At 38.1% G+C, this 19,246-nt stretch overlaps 2 protein-coding genes across 4 annotated transcripts; both read left to right on the top strand.

The window, feature by feature from the left end:
* Nucleotides 1–835: 835 nt before the first annotated feature.
* Nucleotides 836–6,867, top strand: LOC111855348 (myelin proteolipid protein-like). 3 transcript variants are annotated; one of them, XM_023834278.2, is made up of 7 exons: nt 836–989; nt 2,921–3,107; nt 3,235–3,391; nt 3,897–4,074; nt 4,605–4,678; nt 4,804–4,869; nt 5,315–6,867. In XM_023834278.2, exons 1-7 carry the CDS (start codon nt 986–988, stop codon nt 5,387–5,389), a joined length of 741 nt encoding a protein of 246 aa, XP_023690046.1. In that variant the 5' UTR covers nt 836–985; the 3' UTR covers nt 5,390–6,867. The 3 variants fall into 3 exon arrangements, with proteins under 3 accessions (XP_023690046.1, XP_023690045.1, XP_023690044.1); XM_023834277.2 differs by lacking the exon at nt 836–989 and adding an exon at nt 2,226–2,569; XM_023834276.2 differs by lacking the exon at nt 836–989 and having other exon boundaries at nt 2,608–3,107.
* Nucleotides 6,868–9,510: 2,643 nt separating this feature from the next.
* On the top strand, nt 9,511–18,052 carry rhogc (ras homolog gene family, member Gc). The gene is made up of 2 exons (XM_023834214.2): nt 9,511–9,805; nt 14,428–18,052. The coding sequence occupies exon 2, from the start codon at nt 14,457–14,459 to the stop codon at nt 15,030–15,032; it is 576 nt and encodes a 191-aa protein (XP_023689982.1). The 5' UTR covers nt 9,511–9,805; nt 14,428–14,456; the 3' UTR covers nt 15,033–18,052.
* Nucleotides 18,053–19,246: the final 1,194 nt, after the last annotated feature.

Below are 19,246 nucleotides of genomic sequence, written 5' to 3'. Positions count from 1 at the left end.
AATCCACATCAGTCTTATGGCACAATCCTTGTACTGGACTGTTAATTGATTGACACAAAGAAAATTCTATTCTGTCTGGTCACTTTCGTCTGCATCGACTGAAATGGATAACAAGTAAAATACATCATGGATCATGTCTTTGACCTTGATTTATTCAGCGAGTCTTTTTCAAGCAAAGCGTAGGCATCTCTAGCTCTTTGTGCACTCAGAGAATATGGTTTGTAAATGTCTGTAAAATTGCCTGGCCAGAGAATAGCAGTGATACGTTCAGTTGTTTTTCATGTCTCAGCCCGTCATTATAGTATTCTGTTGGGTAATTTTAATTAAATGGAATTATTGTGTTGTAAATTTGTTTTGATTGATATAATTACATTTAAGTTATAACAATTTGAAATTTTACATTCAGTCAGCTGAGCATTAGTAGAAGAAGTGATATAGAACAAATATATAAAAAATATATGCATATAAGAAAACAGTTTAATAATCGATTAATCAATTCAATAACAACAACAACAATAATAATAATAATATGGATGTTAGTCAAAAGTAATTCATAAGATAAAAATTATTGTTGTACAAAAAACCTTTTAATTAGTAAAACAATATTCAATATATTTGGTACCTTTAAAAGTGATGTAATAAAGGCTAAACATACAGTGTAAATTGTAATAGTAAATTTAGACCTTTGTAGCAATAATAACACTTGAATGTGACACATTTCCTTGCACTCATGAGTAATAATGATGCTGACTGTAAGTGTAGCAAGGTTAAATGAAATTGTTGAGGACTGAAGGCTCTTGATGGCTGTATTGTTCGCCGGCAGCTGAAAAGCGACTTTGTATCTTTAAACTTGGAGTGACTTGTCTGTTCATTGTTGATGAAAGAGGAACGAGTCAGATTAATAAAGGGAGCTTTTTGCCAAATGCGCATATCATAGCAGGATAACAAAGTGCAGACAAGGAAAAGGCGCATAGTCTCTCTAGATATGGGTAAGTGAACAGCTATTTTATTTTGTTAATCTGAAATATTTGGAAACGTATGTGATTAATATTTAGCATTTAACGGTAATATCTGGAAATGCTAAAATATAAATTTTGAGGTCATTTTCTCTGTGGCCTTTAAAGCATTTTTTAGCAAATGCCATGTGATGTATGAAATTTTTGCACCTGGTTACTAAATGTACCTAAGACAAATGGCAGTGAACATGCATTGTTACAATGTGGAAGATAACTTCTGGCTGTGGGATGGATATCAATTGTTATTCAATTAAATGAATTCTTCCATACATATTGTATATGAGTATATATGTGTTATAGATGAATTCTGGCATTCATAAAAATCCTGCAGAATAAATCAGGAATCCTCATGAATCTTACCACATCTGTCACGTCTGATTTTGCCTACATGATAGGTACGAAATTGTGACAGTATGAGTTTGTCAGTTTATTTGTTTATTCACAGATTATAGTAACTGCACTTGAATTCAATATACAAATGTCAAATAAGATTGTCAAATCAGTAAATGATAAACGATGGCTTTTGGATACCTGAACTGGTGTACTGTTCACCATTGGGATTACAGGTTAGGCAACTGATACAGCACAGCCAATCCCTTCTAGTCAAACCCGTGGATAAACTCTTAAATAAATAAATGAATCCACTGCAGATGTGAAAAAGTTTTTTTTTTTATTTTTACAGATTTCCTATGTACTAAAACATAGTTCACAGAACACTTGAGATGCAACAGCTCTCAGAATAATTTCTGTCAATTTATTTATTATTTTATTAGCAATATTGATTAGACTTTCAATTGTAAGGTTATTCCTGTAATGTCCATGGGGCAGTATGACATTTAGGTAACTTTTTCCCCATACAGTAATAGTTTGTGGAACTATTTCCACAGTATGGATATTTTCGTTGTGTTTGGACAAGAATAGAAGATTCACCCTCCTCTTGCTTATGCATAGTGCAGCGGTACCAGCAGGGTGTGGAGCTCACATCTGCTTCACCAGTGCACCCACCCCCCCCACCCCCCCGTACCCACCCCCCCGTACCCACCCTTGCAACACGCTTTTCAAAAGCTTATTTGTTGGTTGCTGTGAAGAGAGAAGGCGGTTATGGTCAGTGTTTACTTTACATCACCAGCCTTTGTATTTCTGTACTGTGTTGGGACAAAGGCCATTGTTACCACGTCTACAAAAGAAATCTCTTTCAGTCTTCTTGGAACCTTTTCCTTTGTCTCAGAGCCCCCCTTGTTATAATAACCCCTTACTCTGGAGATAGGGCTGGACTTGGTACTGGCTGATTACCATGGTTAGCCCAGCAACTGGACTAAGGCAACTGGTGTTGTGATGTCGCGTGAGAATGTCACTGGCAAATGCTGAGGTGGTGTCACACTCCAGAGTTGACAGATACTATCATCATGAAGGGAGAGACTTGCCAGTGGTCCAGCGTTTTGGTTCCTAACTGAGGTCTCATTGAGCATCAGGGCTGCATTGCTTTTGTTCCTTTGGCATAGAAGAGCAACAAATGATTCCATTCAGAGCACCTTGGCTTCTCGGAACATTAGGTGCTGCTTGGACTAGTTTTTCAAAGAAACTAGATATTGCATGTATTTCTGTGTTTATTATAAGCTGTCTAGAAATACTTTATTGGAAATACTAGATCTGTTTTCCTGGTCTTTTTCTTGTTTGTGTTAATTCAATTTTATATTATGCTACTGTTTTGATTAGTATCATATCCATTTTATACTCATGCCTGTATGCAAAATTTCACAAATGTGTAACACCTCTGTGATTAATTTTAGCAAAGGTGCTTATACGATTTTTTTCAGTTATGACCATGGAAAGCTACAGTGGCTGAGGAATGTGTGTGTTGCTAGTGTGTGTGGTGTTTGTTTTTATGTGTTTTGCTCTCCCAGGTTGTTACGATTGCTGTGTCCGCTGTCTCGGGGGAGTGCCGTATGTATCCCTGGTAGCCACACTGCTATGCTTTTCGGGCGTGGCGCTCTTCTGTGGCTGTGGGCACCAGGCCCTGGCACAGACGGAAACATTGATCGAGACTTACTTCAGCCGCAATTCCGATGACCACGCCAACTTGTTTACTTTGTAAGTCTCTTTTTTCCTAAAACGTATTAACAGCAATACTTATCTGGGTGGATGGATGGGTTGATGGATGGATGGTTGGATGGATATTTTTCTGAGAATCTTGCATCTTTTCTTTTCCTCATAACAGTATTGAGTACTTCCAGTATGTCATCTACGGTTTGGCCGCTTTCTTCTTCTTGTACTGCATCCTTCTGCTGGCGGAAGGTTTCTACACCACCAGTGCAGTAAAGCAGACTTTCGGAGAGTTCAGAAGCACCCAATGCAGCCGATGCCTCAGCACTACGGTGTGTGGACAGTGCAGGGGGCTTGGATATGTCGGTGATATTATTTTAGGTGTAAAAGCTACAGAAATGCAACTTAACGACAATTTATTTTGAAGGAAATGTTGATGCGTATTTAAACAAGAATATATTCTTTGATCATTTCAGGCAAATGCATATGTTTGTATAGGTTTATATACGTGTTTTCAAAGGCAGCTAAACTTTTATTAATTATGCACTACACTTTTCTTTTTGCCTTCTTTTAAATTCATACATTAGATTAACCAGGGAAATTCCAACAAATTGTTTTTAAATTCATCTGGATTTTAATAAATATAGTCTAGTCTACATTCCGAAGCTGAAGTGACTTTGTGGAATATCATTCTGAATAGTTTGTAACAGGCGGGATGCAGTACCTTGGAATCCCTGTACTTTAAGTTATCACATAAAAACATAGATCTGCATCAAGAACTAGAGATGTATTTTGTGCCCAGAAACCTGATGTGCATCTCTATAATTTCCCCTACAGTTTGTCGTGGTGACATACATACTGGCTGTTGTCTGGCTGATTATCTTTGTCTGCTCAGCGCTGCCTGTCTACTTCTTTTACAACATGTCCTATACATGCCACACGATTAACATTCTCTCTGAGACGACGGCAAGCATTACCCAGCATGCTTGGGTGTGCATTGATGCCAGGCAATATGGTATGTCTCTATGTCTTAATACGTTGTCATATTTATTTATACAGAAGCATGATTTGTTGTGAATGGCATTGTAAACTCTCATTGCAAGCATTGCCTTTACAAGTTGCTCTGCCAACAACAAAGAGGGTATATTTTTTGCAATTAGAGGTAGCACAACCTTTTCTCACACAGCTAGTTAATTGACTGGTCGGTGACACCGTCACAAATAATGTAGTAGTACATTTTTACTTAATGTATTAATTAACCAGAAATTAAGTGTTAGTTATGTAGTGATCCCATGTTCATTCATAACGGTTCATGTATTTCATCCAGTTAATATGTTTGCTTATGATTTGTACTTAGACAAACTTAGAGTTACTAAGTTGCCCCCCCAGGTAAAGTTTTAGCAACTGGTCTTACATTTTAGCTTAGGCCAAAATGAACAAGAATGAGGCTGAAAGTACATTGCTTGATTACCTACATCCAAGTGAGAGTTGCTACAGGGGAACTGGAATAGACATGTGATTAATGCCAGTGCATTTCTTCTTCAGGACTTTTGCCCTGGAATACAGTGCCTGGGAAGTTGTGTGGATCGACTCTGACATCAACTTGTAAGACTAGTGAGGTGAGGCTGTTAGTTCATATGCTTTTGAGGGCCACTGATGGCAAGCTGATGTTCTCAATAGCAAAGTCTCCTCAGAATTGCCTCAAAAAGTGGTTAAACTAACCTCTGTGTCTTTGTTTTGGCAGTTCTTCGTGACATATGATTTATATGTAGCTGCATTTGCGGGTGCTGGGATCACTCTTCTAGCTATGGTAACAAACTGTCATGTGCTAAATTAGTTATAATAGTTATTGCAATAACGATGGTGCAGAGAATTGCTACTGCATGTATATGAAGTAGATGTTTCTTTCCTAGTTACTTCCATTTGCAACTATTTTTTGTGCCTGTCACAGTAAGAGTATCCTTCATAAAACTCAATGTAGATTGTACCTGAATACCTACATTTTCATGCTGTTATTGGTCATGTGAACTATAGTTCAGCTTTAGTTTTCAAGACAGGCATTCAGTAAATCATACAGACTATTAAAAAAAATGTTTCATGATATTACATTATTTATTCACCAGTTGTATTTCAACGTTGTGTATTTCAATGTTCTGTCTGTCTGATGCAAATCATCATTACTCTCTGCTGTGAATTTACTTTTCAGTCATTAATGTACATTTCCGCTTGCCGCTTCTTTCTCCTTCTCCCTGCAGTTCGTGTACGTGATCTCCACCACCTATAACTTCGCAGTGTTGAGGTTCCTGGGCAGGAAAGGCATACGGTGTTAGGCCCGTCACTCCTGCTGTACTGCAAGTCCTGCCACATTCTCCACGGCAACCATCCAGGAACCTCATGAAATTCCTGCATGTCTCCTGCTTTAAAACTACTTTAAAGTGACACCACAAAATGATTATTTACTTGAAGGGCTCCTAGGATTGAAAAGTAATACAGTTATATTTTGAACAGCAGTATAAGAAATATATAACTGTTCATTCCTGTATAATATCAACCTCATAATTTTCAGTGGATTCTTGCTTTGCTGTTGTTAATTGCTTTAAACATCTGCTTTTTTGGTCTGTTGCCGTGAGGTAATGTTTCCTTCCTTATTCGGTATTTACCGTGTTTTGAACAATATTTTAAGTGGCTAGTTAGCAGTGAAATTTGCCTCTTCCTTTAATGATATATCATGATTATTAAAATAGCTTAAAAAAGCATATTTTTACAAAAAATTGATTGGATTGACCATGAAGCCTGAGAAATGGTTATCACAATTATATGTTGAACAAAGATGACAGCCACTTTTTCCAAACCCTAGGTATCTCCTACAGGTATGTGGTTAGGACAATGGAGAAAAACAAATTAATTTTGTAGAGGACAAACCTCTAAAAATATTTTGCAAAGATCCATAAATGTTTTCATTCCGTGTGCAAAGACCCTGCATAGCCATAAACTTTACTTAGATAAACAGATCAGATAGTTAGATTAAATAAATAAATGTAACTCCCCATGACTAACACCAGGATAATCATTTGGAGGATGGATGGAAAATGGGTAATTAAATCTATTAAGGCTCTTCACATTGATACTCCAGTTGTAACCACAGTGGAAGAGGATGAGTTGAGGAGGAGAATGATAGCAGCTTTTTGGTGCTCTCTAAATGCAAAGAACACACTCAAAAAAACTGTCTTTTAGGACTTGAAGTCAAATCAAAACTCTTTATAGCATCATCTGCCTTTTGCATCTGCAGTGTAACTAATAGTTGTAAAATGAATGATTTGACTGGCAATCTGGGGTCTGCAGTGCCCTGGGGGTCAGCAACAGGAGGCCCGCAGAGACGTTTCATAGACAGAGTGTTGGTGTTATCATCCAATTCATACAATGCAAAAAAAAAGATATCACAGGGAGACCCACCCCAGAGGAAGGATTACTGAGGTCCCCCACTGCTCCCAGTTGTTAGTTCTTTACTTACTGACATGATCAAGCATTCATGATAGAGGTTCCTCTGCTTTAGTACAATATATTTAAACACAGTGTTAGACACTATAATATATAGAGGTATTTGGCATAATTAATGTAAACTCATTGATAATCTGTTATGTACTAGGCAAATGCTACATTTTGCTTGGAACTATGAATTAACCTAAATGTACTGTATTCTATACAATTTGTGTTAAGATTACTCTCTATTAAAATTGAAGTGTGATTTCACACATACTTACAGGAAGGCATCAGTGTCTTTCTATTAAATGATGTCCTTTAAATTTCATTGCTCTGTGCCAAGTCTATTGTGTGACCTCGCATCTGCAGGGTTCTGCGTTCGATTTCTGTCCTGTGTTTGAGAGTATGTGAGTTAGAGCGTGGTGTTTGAGAGTATGTGAGTTAGAGCGTGGTGTTTGAGAGTATGTGAGTTAGAGCGTGGTGTTTGAGAGTATGTGAGTTAGAGCGTGGTGTTTGAGAGTATGTGAGTTAGAGTGTGGTGTTTGCATCTCCTCTGAATATTTGAGTGGGTGTTTCTCCTGGACATCTGGCTCCCTCCTTTGACATAAAAATAAAATAAAAAAAGCCATGATCTCACAGCAGCTCTACACTGGATAATAATGTGATTAATAATAATAAAATGGATGTATGATTGCATATGCTTTGCAAAACCGGCATGGGATGCAAGACTACTGAGGGCACTGATTCACACAGAACTGAGAAGACGATAAAGGCACCACATGGGGGGCTGCTTATATAGAAAACCCAATAAGGACACAAAGGTGATGGTATCTGAGCCACTGTGGCATAACACTAAGTGTCTGGTTTCTTATCTGTCCTTGTCACTTTTCCATTCAGGTACTGATGTGTAAAACCAGGACAGGGCTACAAATTATGCAGAGGTGAACTGCAGGATTAACCATCCCAATTCTGGGAAAAGATACCAAGGAACCAGACACAAAAAACAAGGTGGTACCAAAGATGGTGGCAGACTGGCAATATTTATGCAAATAAAATTCACACCTTAGGGTAACTAGGGAAAAATCAGACTGAAATATTATCCGAATTTATCGCCTCTTAAAGTCGAATAAGGATGGAATTATGACCTTGCAAAATAGTGTAAACGATGTTAAATCATGGATGGAATCGGTTTTTTTGAGACTCAGTGAGAACAAGATGGAGTTTATTATTTTTGGTAAAACTGATCTCTGGTTGGTAGCACTCTTGGTCCCTTAGCCTCATATAGTCGCCCTTCTGTCAGGAATTTAGCAGTGATTCTTGACAGTGCGATTAAACTGGATAAACATATAAGTTCCGTAGTTAAAACTAGCTTCTCTCATCTGAGGATTTTAGGAAAGGTAAAGCCTTATCTTCCTCAAAATGAATCTGAGTGAATCATCCATGCGTTTATTACATGCAGGTTACACTATTATAATGCCTTATATTATGGGTTAGATCAGTTGTCCCTTTGTCGCCTGCAGATGGTCCAAAATGCAGCAGCACGCTTGTTGACTGGAAAGCGAAAGGGTGACAATATCACTCCTGTACTGGCCTCTTTGCACTGGCTTCCTGTCACTTTCAAGATCCAGTTTAAGATTTTATTACTTGTTTTTAAAACACTTCAGGGGAATGCACCTGGTTACTTGACTGAGTTGTTACACCAACATGCTCCACTCAGACCACTGAGATCAACATCTCAGCTACTTCTGGATGTCCCAACTTCCAGATTTTCAGCTTTTTCAGCCACTGGTCCTAAATTATGGAACGCTCTGCCCTTTCATATCAGAGCTGCTCAGACCCTCTTTGCTTAAGACTCATTTATTTGGGTTGGCTGTTAATCCCAGTTGTGATTGATATTTATTAATATTAAATGTATAGTTTTGTTATACTAATTTATCTTTAATACTTTGTAGTGTATTTATTATATGCAAAGCACTTTGGGACAGTAAGTGGTTGTCTGTAAATGTGCTATATAAATAAACTGGAACTTAAACTTGACGGATGTCCTCTTGAGCGTGACTCTACTGTGGTAAGATGCTGTCACGTGCGGACCAGGGAAGCAGGAGCAGGGAGACGAGGAAGTGGGGAACAAAGGATTTATTATGGAGGCAAGGTGCAAAACAGACGTAAGACTTCAATAACCGTACAAGGAAAAGCATACCTAACGCAGACTTAAATATATAAGAGTAATGACAGCAACAAGAAACAGCTGGTAAACACGGGGAATCCACACAAGGTTAACGAGGGGGCATGTCCCAAAAAGTAGGGAAATTTTAGGTTTTACTACATTTTGGGGACAATTTGGTCCTCAAATGTGATCTATACAAACCCCCCCCCACACACAAAGATTCTTATCTAACTTATCCATTCTACAGCATATCCAGTACAGTATTGTGTGGGGCGCTTGATCAATGAATACAATTAGATCCACAACCAAATACTATTACATAAAAGGGGCCCAAGCAAACAATGGTTGTGTTATCTTTAGCTGTAATAACTGCAAATAGCACTGTCTGTAGCTGTTCACCAGGGTTTTGTATTGTTGTGCGGCAATTTTGGGGCACCCTTTATCTCAGCAACTTGGGTTTTTGATTAGCATGAATAAGTCTTTCCAGGGCCTGCCTCAACATCTCCACTGAGTTTAGGTTAGGATGTTCACTAAGCCATTCCATAACAATTTCTTTTTTAGCCATTTTTTTTTCATTCTTGTATTTTTGTGATCACTGTTGCATAACCAAGCTCTGCTTTGGCTCCAGCTTACAGGCATATGAAGCAGTTCCGTCTAAAAACTGAAATATGCCCTTTAAAGTAGATGCATAGACACTTTTGTTAAGGTTAACGCTTCAGTACTTTTCTGTGGCATTACGTGTAGAATATAGGAGGTTATACTACATTTCCCAGAATTCACTTTGTCGGTTATAGTCATGCGCTGTACGTATTTTCAGGGTGCTGCCCGTATGACCGTCTGCCCGAAAGCTAAGGAAAGCGCGAGTTGTAAGAAACGCGAGGAAGTTCCTCAGTTCAGTTTGTTTTTCTATGGATACTTATGTATCGTGTTTTTAGAGGAATTGATTTCTCATTCTGTTAACATATATTTAACTAAATATTTATAAAACGTCACCAGCTTTTCAGCACCTACAGGCTAGCTGCTTCGCTAGCTAGCTTGATATTAAGTGGCTGAAAGGATTTTCTACGTAGCTAGCTAAGGAGCTAGCCAACTGCTTAAGGTAACTATATTTCATAATTAAACAAGTATATTTTTATATATATAATATCACTTCAGTGACTGTTCACGGTTCGTTCTTGACGTGTGTCGGTCGCTGTGTGTGTTTGTTTTATTAGTTTGACGAGGAGCTAAGTGTACTTTTTAAAACAGCTAACATATAAGAACAGTTTTCTGTCGAAATAACACCAGCAGTGTCAGCGTTCAATTAATGTTCAAGTTATTTCTGCTTGGATATTTAGGTAAAATTGGGCTGTAGTTTTCTATGCTTCATGGTAACAGCCCAGTTTTCTGGTTCAGGATCTGGTAAAATACCTTCTGAGTCAGTGTTTTGATTTATGTCCTACTTCAGTTACTCGTGATTTAAATGTTTCTTTAATTATATTTTTGGGAGGTATGACAAAGAGTCTGCCTTACTTACATTTGTGTATGTAATTAGTGTAGTTACATCATGAGGACTGAGTTTTATGAAGGCCAAGGATTGGCATTCATGCAATGTATTTCGGCTAAAAAGATGACTTAAGTTTGCCTAAGTCTTGTTGGTGTCACAGCGCCATAGTAGTGGTAAGATTAGTGTCATTTTTTATTCTGTTTAAATTTTTTAAGGTGTATGTTATCTTCTCTCCTCTGGGGGAATCCATGTTGATCATTCATTAATTTATTGTAAAGCAAATTGTCCGTGTATAATCTAAGATATTTAACATTTAATTACAGTTACGTGTGTTTAAGAAATATAAATTACTAACAAAATAAGGCAGTCTGAACCGATTATCTCCTTTCTGATTGAGTTTGAAGATTTCAGGAATGTGTCGTTTTGGCTGAATGAATTGGTGAGCTGCTGCTACACTTAAATGTAATTCTACCCTCAGCTGCAACTAACCTTTCAAATTAGTTTGCTAAATGTTCAGGATGCAACTTGGTGTTTAAATAATGTTAATATGTTATATTTTGCTATTATACCTACACTGTCCTGCAACTGTGTGAAATGCTATTGTCATCATCTGTGTTTATACATGGATTATCTGAAGGAAGAATTCTATATATTTATTATTAGTAGAATTGCATATTGTGATGTATTGAGGCATTGCTAAGAACTGAGAACCTGAAAATTTCCAACCTCCTACTTTAGAAGTACTATAGAACGACTGAATGGAATGGATTCGTAATGCAAATTTACACATGCGAATGCTAATTCCGCTAGCGTTTGATGCTAACGTACTAAGGCGATTCAGATGTGCTAGCAGATATTAGCAAATACTAACTCATGATGTACACCGTGTGAACAGTAAATAAACATTTCTCTGGTTTTACATTACTGACACTCTCCTAATCCAGTAACACCTTTACCAAGCTGACCCTTCTGCAGTGGAAAACTGAAGTGAGCTGGAACTACGCAATAACTAGTCTCTCTTTGTGGTACGGCTTTGGTACGGCTCGGTTCCTGTATGCCAGCGAAAAAGCACCATATGTGAATGTGATAAGTCAAAAGGTATTTGATAGATCTTATTACTGCTTCACAAAAACATTTTATGGATGCACTCCTGATTTCATTTTGAAACAACTTGCCCCAAAATTGAAGCAGCAGCATGTTGTGGCAGTAAAGGAAGGGAACGCAATTGTCAAAGACAATTGGTATTGTGAGTAGCTCTGAAGGTATTTTTCAGATCTTTTTCAAACTTTGCAGGGACATTGTATGGGTGACAAACTAAGGGTGTACTCACATTTGGCCCGGTTGCCTTGTACCGTGCCCAAGCACGATTGTTCCCCCTCCCTGCTTTCCCGCTGCTCTGTGCTCACTTTGCACTTAATGTCCCACAATGGCATACGGCTCTCTTATACTTTTATCAAGCATGCACCTCAGTGATTTTTATTTAATCATGCTACACGTATAAAGAGAGTCCCATATTTTACCAAATATCTCTGAGTTTTTGTATGTTGCATCCAGTAGTTCTTGGGTACTCTTCTCAGCCCAAATTTCCACCAAACACTGCACCTCTACTATGGTCCAAAGTGATTCCTTCAGCACAATGATTGTTAAATGTTTTTTGTATTGTGTGTTTGTGCGTTTGCATGTGCCATGTCTGTGTTCCATGCTAGGGCACAGTTAGTGACTACACTAGGTGCGTACCATCCCCGAAACTGACTAACCATGCTCTGGCCTAGTTCATCAAGTGGGCGCCAGTGCCTGGTTAAGCATACCGTGCCTACGCAATGATCACACTAGTCAAACTGGACTTTGGGGGTCAAACATGCTTAGGCACGTTCCTTCTGGGTCCGGTTCGTGTATCGTGAGTGTACCAGTCGCATCAATGACGTCATGTCTGTTTTCCGTGCCTGGGCGCGCTTTAGCGTTCCGTCCCTGGAGTGATCACGTTAGTCACATGAACAAGACTTTGGGGGTCAAATGGGCTAAGGCTTGTGGTTTGATCTTTTCCAAGCTTTGCAGATGCATTGTATGGGTACAGCTCTAGACTTTTTCAAATAGCACTAAAATGGAAGTGACAGAAAATAGAAGGGTGGTTTAGATGCTTCACCTTATGAACAGAATAGCTCCATTTGATATTTTGTTTACTCTGTTTGATCCCTCATAGATCTTACTGGCACTTCCCAAAATTATAATTTCAATGAAAATCTGCACCTAATAGACCTGAGCTGCTGAAACTGCAACAGCAGAGGGCATTGTGACAGTGGCCGTCTACCATCTAAATGCATTCCATGGATCTATTTGAAGACTTCCCCAGAACATTGTATTAACGCAGAGCCAGAGAGCTGAAGTTGGCATCAGCAGCACAACATGTTGGGGTCATTCACTCAGTACGTTTACATACACAGCTAAGCCAAGCTACGGTTAAATGGTGTAGTCAAGCTATAATCAGACTACTGTCCTTGTTCCAATATACATGTATGGGAGGGGAATCGATTTATTGACTGAAGTATGTTTGATATATACATGTGATAAGTATGTTAAATATGGCTACTTTCAGTTTGTTAGTATTGGGCTTTTTCCAGTTGACTAATTGCATCACAGTAAAAAAAAAAAAAAAAAAAAAAATTATATATATATATATATAAAAATAAAAATAAATAAAATTAATAATAATGGATGTGTGGACAAATGAAGTCACACAAGCTTTAATTGTGATCTGGTCAGAAGAACAGATATAACAAGATCATGATAACATAACAAGAAAAAAAGTATTTTATATGATATACTGTGACAGCACGGTATTGGAAATTTTTCAGATATTGCAATTTGATTTTGTTGTAATAAATATAACAAACAAATTTCTCATGAACCCGTCGAAGTTCAAGGGCACTATTCTGTTAAAATAAATAAATAAATAACATGATCTGTACAGCTTTCTTGATTTGTTTGTTCCTGGTTGGGTTCATCATTGAGAGGGAGTGTACGTGTGATTTGCATCATTGACATCATGGCTGTGTTCCATATTTGGACACAATTCATACCGTGCCTGAATCCGACTAACCATGCTCTTACTTCACCTCATCAAGTGGGCCAGGGCATAATTAAACATATTGTGCTTGCACACGGTATGGAACAATCACACGAGTCAAGTAAACTAGAATTTGAGGGTCATATGTACTCCGGTACGGTATGTGGGAATTTAATTTCAAGATTTATTTGGTAAATCCAGGATTTCGCATAAAACATTGTATGGACCTTTCAGTTTCTGGTGTCATTTTCTGCATACATAGCTTTGATAATTGAAGCCCCTGGTGAAATGTGGCCTGCAGACTTGACCAATGTTACACAAAGGAGAAATTCTTTGAAGAGTCCTCAAAACACGACACTTAAGGCTGTACTTTAGATTAAGGTCTGGTTCACGCTTTCTGCATATTTGGCCACGCGTGGAACCGTCCATTATTCTAAATGTTCATACTTTGTACACCAACACTCCAGGCAACCACATGCTTTGATGCATGCGCTAATGCTGTAGAATACAGCTGCTCTTCAGTCATATTTATGAATGTTAGATTAAGAATGTTACTCTGAAACTAACAGTGTACTATATACTTACAGTATATAAGGCAGGGTTATCATTAACAAAAAATCAAATCAAATGATGCAAAAATAAATTGCAAGTAATCAATAGTAAATGTTTTTATAACTAACTGAAGTAAAATAAAATGGCAAGCGTCAAATACTTTGTGCTATTTTTTATAATACTATTTAGCTAATGTATGTGGCATTGTGGTTACAAGCATATTTTATATTTTAGTTTGCATTCATCTGGGAGGATTTATAATTCCGTATCGAGGATTCATATAAAATTTGGTGTTTCCAGACTTCCTCAGCTAACCTTTTTTTGTACCTGCTAGCCATATTTGCCCTTAATGTTTTGTCACTAAATAGATCACACATAGATTAGCACAATAGTCTTATTATTTTATTGCATTAGCTATGGAATTGGAGGAGTAATTTTTCTTTTTATCCTTGATATTGGACTTTGAAAGAATTTCTCTCTCATGCTTTTCGATTTCAAATACCTGTATATCTCAATTAATAGATGGTTCTGGGTGTTACGAACTTTCACAATCTTTTGGAATTCTTGTCTGACTTAGTTTCATAGAGTTGACATAGATTTGTCTTTTTTTTCTGTGCAGGTTGTGCAGCCTGAGTGGATGAAGAAAAGATGCAGACAATTAAGTGTGTGGTTGTGGGTGACGGGGCTGTAGGCAAAACATGTCTGCTCATCTCCTACACAACAAATGCCTTCCCGGAGGAATACATTCCCACTGTGTTCGACAATTACAGTGCCCAAATGAGCGTCGATGGCCGCACAGTCAGTCTCAACCTGTGGGACACAGCGGGCCAGGAGGAATATGACCGTCTGCGCACTCTCTCCTACCCACAGACCAACGTGTTCATCATCTGCTTTTCAATCGGCAGCCCGTCTTCCCATGCCAACGTAAGGCATAAGTGGCACCCAGAGGTGTCGCACCACTGCCCCAGCGTGCCCATCTTGCTGGTTGGCACCAAGCGGGACCTGCGCGGAGACGCGGAGACGGTGAAGAAGCTGAAGGAACAGAGCTTGGCCCCCACCACCCAGCAGCAGGGCAGCGCGCTGGCGAAGCAGATCGGTGCCGTTAAGTACATGGAGTGTTCGGCGCTCCTGCAGGAGGGTGTGCGGGAGGTGTTTGCTGAAGCTGTGCGTGCTGTGCTCTACCCTGTCACCAAGAAAAATGCCAAGAAATGCGTCCTCCTATAATCAGGAGGGAAGGACTAAGAGGGGACGGACATGGAATGCTTGACGAGTTCTCACAGAGGGGCTCCCTTAGCTTGAAGACCTTGGCACTAGATTTTACCCAGGCCCTGAATTGCTTTGAATCTTCGTAAGAGGGCCCTTCTATTGCTTTATTTTTAAATTTGTATCCCTAACCAAAGGCCATAGTTACACAAAGTTATGCCGTTGGAATAGTCTTGATCTGCCTCCTGGTATATTGCTTCACACCCAAGTGACCTACTAGATGTGTCTGTTATTTTCTTTCTCTAGAAGTCCTGCCTTTCTGAATATCAGCTTTTCCAGTTGTGATTTTCATTTTGCTTCTCTATGTTTTAGTCTATAAAGGCAGGGAATTGATTGAAGAAAGTGTTATCTAAAATATGGTAATATCTAAATGCCAGATTGAACACACAGGGAAAAAACAGCTTGAACAGAATTCAGGATGACCTCATGGAATGTGTCTGTTATACTTGGCCGTAAAGTTCAAGTATGATTGAGAAGCTTTGTATCAGTGGTGCAGCTGCAAACTACAGTGCCACTGGAAAGTATCCCAGGTACAGCAACACTCTGCCATAACCCCAAGCAGTTGTTCAAAACTGGTCCAAAGTGAATGGTTGCTGCCATGGTTTATCAACTTGATGGGACAAAAGCAAACTGGACCAAAGACCTTCCAGTTCGTACATAGCAGAAATATATTTTAGTATTCCTCTTAATGATGAGGTAAATTTATTGGTGTGGAATTCTTCAGAACCTTAAGATGTACCAAAATGAACAGCAGGCAGTGTTTCTCATTTGCCTTATACCAATTTGCCTTTCTTCTGATATGCACTGTGCCTTATATATGAAACTTATCTTTCAATTTATTAAGCTTTTCTATTAAGTACAAGTGCCAACCACAGTACTGAAAGACTAAATGATAACCCAGTCTGGAAATTTAAATGTGTATTGTGGAGGAGTTGCACAGGTGAATGTGTTTTGACAGCTCATTGAACACAATGTTTTGTGAAACCAGTTTGAGAATGGCAAAAATACATTCCATTTTCTGTAAACCTTTTACCCTATCAGCTGATACTAAATCTCATTTGCTGCTTTTTATTCAAAACCTCAATCCTGTCAGCCATGATTTTCTTGAATTGCTATAGTATCTGTAAAACGGTTTCAAAAATAACACTGTGACTATAAGTAATATGACCAGCTATGTTTCACATTTGCCTTTTTAGGAAGTTGTGCCAAGTTTTCCTTTTCATAAAAAAAGATTTATTTGGGGTATAGTCTCGAATGTTTCTAAAGCCGGGATTTACTGAATCTGTTCAGGAGGGGAATGCACAAGTTTTGTATAAGATTTAAACAGTACTTACAAACCATGAGCAAGTACCACTGCTGGGTGTAACTGTGTGGGGCAGAAGACAAGTTGGCACATTATCGTTACTCTCTGAACCTGTATATCTTTGGTGTTTGCAATTTGTATTCTACTTCACCAAAGATTTAGTAACAGGTTAAGCCTTCAGATGCCTGCTTGCAGTTGTGAGTGCCTTATTTTATTTGCAGTTGTGGTCCATGTCATTTACCTTGGAAAAAATACATTTGCAAGTCATAATAAGGCTAAAAGTGTTTTCTCACATTCTCCCAGTCGAGTATGTGTCTGTATTATGTCGAATACTGCCCATTACAGTTGATTAGTTTAATTTTTAAGAGGCCTTAGGTCATGTGACTGGATTTTAAAGTCATCCAGACCATTAATTTGCACAGATTTATTCATGTTCAATTCATTTTATGGGGATTTGACACTAAAACTCTCCAGTGGTGTACTTTGCTTTGACCCATGTCCGATAATGACATCTTTCCTGTTCAAAGTCGTTTTTTTTTTCATAACAGCAGCCAAATATTTTTACAATATTAAAAGGTGTTGAACCACAGTATTGTTAGACTAAAATCTAAGGGCTCTTTGTCTCACTGTAAATGTGTGTGATTGTACTTAATTTGCTTATTGGTTTTGTTTATTTGGCCCTTAATACCAATTGTAAAACTGAATTTGATGGCATGTTGATTCTGTTCCGAAGAAGTTGCCAGTGTAGAATCCAGAGAAATGATGGTGACATTTACTATACAGCATAACAAAATCAATTCAAATCAAAGTGGTTAATATTTTATTTACCCAGGGTGGGGGTGTCTTTCAAAGTTCTAAGAAGAAAGGCTGGAGTACATTGGCAGAATTTAGGTTATCGCATTGTACTATTGAGATGAATTGTATGTTTTGTTATATTGTACTCTGTCACAGAGAATAGGTGCTGCTATTGATGTAGTTCTTCACAGTAGGGGGAGGTTAAGCATACATATATTTGAAATATATCAAAAACAGGCTGCTCTGATTAAACTGAACAATAGATTCTACCTAACGGAAACAGCTTCACTTTCAGCTCGATGTAATATTTTATTCCATCAAATGTATTTTTCGAGACTTTACTGGAATACATGAATGTTGGAGTCCTGGTAACTTTAAAGTCTTTGAAAGTTGTGATTATGTGTTCTCTACCCACTCACAAGCAATAGCTGCCAAATGGACAGGTTCAGTCACACCAGTGTATGACAGTTTTCAGCTCCTGGATGTTTCCTTGGCAACGTTTTTATAGATCTGAGTGCTACCAGCATATTCAGAATTTTCAGAAATAAACTGTAGAGTGTACCCAGATGTTTCTCATTGTGATTGGGGATGTGGTAGTGTATATGGTACAAATAAAATATGGAAAATTACCCTTTTATTTAAATATGTACTGTTTTTAGCCAATCTTCAGAGTTTATTTGTCATATGCTTCCAAATCTAAACTGGTGACTGGGCCCCACTCAACAAGCTGCTAAGGACAGTTTGTCACGGTGTGGTACTAAATTTATACACTGGGAATTGATTTTTAAATACTTTTTCTTTCATTTTTTTTTTAGCAAACGTATAAAAAATAAATGGTGGAGATTATTTTTAAATTATGGTAAATAAAATTGGTATGATTTAACGTGTGTGAATGTGATTTATACAAATATAGTAACTAAGTTAAATGAGAGAAATACAGTTAAATCACCTTTTCAGTTCTTCTCTAGAATCCAAACATTGTTTACTGGAATCATTGAATTCTGTATTTGAGTCTCAGTGCTTTAATTTAAAAGGATATTTAGTAGAAAACATGGATGAACTTCCTAGTTTTGTGTTTCTGTAATGTGCATGTTAAAAGGAATTTAGTCAGTAAATGTTTTCTGTCGATGGTCCTATATTCTGTACGAAAGTATATCTACAATTGGGGGAAACATTTTCTAAAAAAACATTTGCTAATAATCCCTATCGATAGATGCCTTTAATATTAGGTATTTTTGGAATACACACATATTACTGAAGTTCTAAAAATTCAGGGAAACCTAAATACAAGTCTTGTAGCAAGTAGAGCAGTAGTTAAGATGCCTTACATTTGTAAATAAACTGCAAGGTAGTCTTCAGCCTCGGCTGTCTTCATAATTGAACCTGTGTGTGTATATATGCTTACTTGGCACTTTATTATATGCATTTGTTTAGCTACTCCTTGAACAAATATCTAATCAGCTAATTATAAGACAGCAGCACAATGTATAACATCATACAGATACAGTTCATGAGCTTCAGTTAATATTCACATCAAACACCAGAATGGGGACGAAAGGTGATTTAAGTGACTTTGAACATGACATGGTTATTGGTGCCAGGTGGGCTGGTGTGAGTATTTCAGAAACTGCCGATCACAGGCCCACAAAAATTGGACAAAGGAAGATCAGAAAAACGTTGCCTGGTCAAGAGTTGATTTCTGCTATGACGCTCAGATGGTAGCGTCAGAATGGATATATCCTGCCTAGTAAGAACAATTCAGGCAGCTTTTGGTTGCGTAATGATGTAGGGGATATTTTATTGGCACACTTTGAGACCCTTAGTACCAACCCGAAATGCAAGGAGGTGTCGCCCTTCATGATGGGGAATGCAAATTATACTTTAGGAGCGGCTCCTGCATTACAATATGTTGCAATGAGGTTGTTGCCGACTTCAGCTCTGAAATAAGCGACACAATATTTATTTGAATTGTATAACAGATGCCTTTGGAAGGTAGGACTAGCTGTCAGTACCCGATCTGCAGCAACCGCCCAATTAGCAACACACAATTCCGCGTATGCGAACTGTTTGCACATGC

The sequence above is a fragment of the Paramormyrops kingsleyae genome, chromosome 18, assembly GCF_048594095.1.
Source record: "Paramormyrops kingsleyae isolate MSU_618 chromosome 18, PKINGS_0.4, whole genome shotgun sequence".
In the NCBI taxonomy this organism is placed as follows: Eukaryota; Metazoa; Chordata; class Actinopteri; order Osteoglossiformes; family Mormyridae; genus Paramormyrops; species Paramormyrops kingsleyae.
The sequence above is the reverse complement of the archived record's forward strand: the minus strand, read 5'-3'. Positions and strand labels throughout refer to the sequence as shown.

Excerpts from the sequence above, each read along its gene's own strand:
- LOC111855348 (XM_023834276.2), top strand. The coding sequence starts at position 2,866 with ATGTGTGTGTTGCTAGTGTGTGTGGTGTTTGTTTTTATGTGTTTTGCT. Across the intron at positions 4,075-4,604 it reads CATTGATGCCAGGCAATATG|GACTTTTGCCCTGGAATACA; the intron begins GTATGTCTCTAT and ends TTTCTTCTTCAG. Across the intron at positions 4,870-5,314 it reads GGATCACTCTTCTAGCTATG|TTCGTGTACGTGATCTCCAC; the intron begins GTAACAAACTGT and ends TTCTCCCTGCAG.
- rhogc (XM_023834214.2), top strand. The coding sequence starts at position 14,457 with ATGCAGACAATTAAGTGTGTGGTTGTGGGTGACGGGGCTGTAGGCAAA.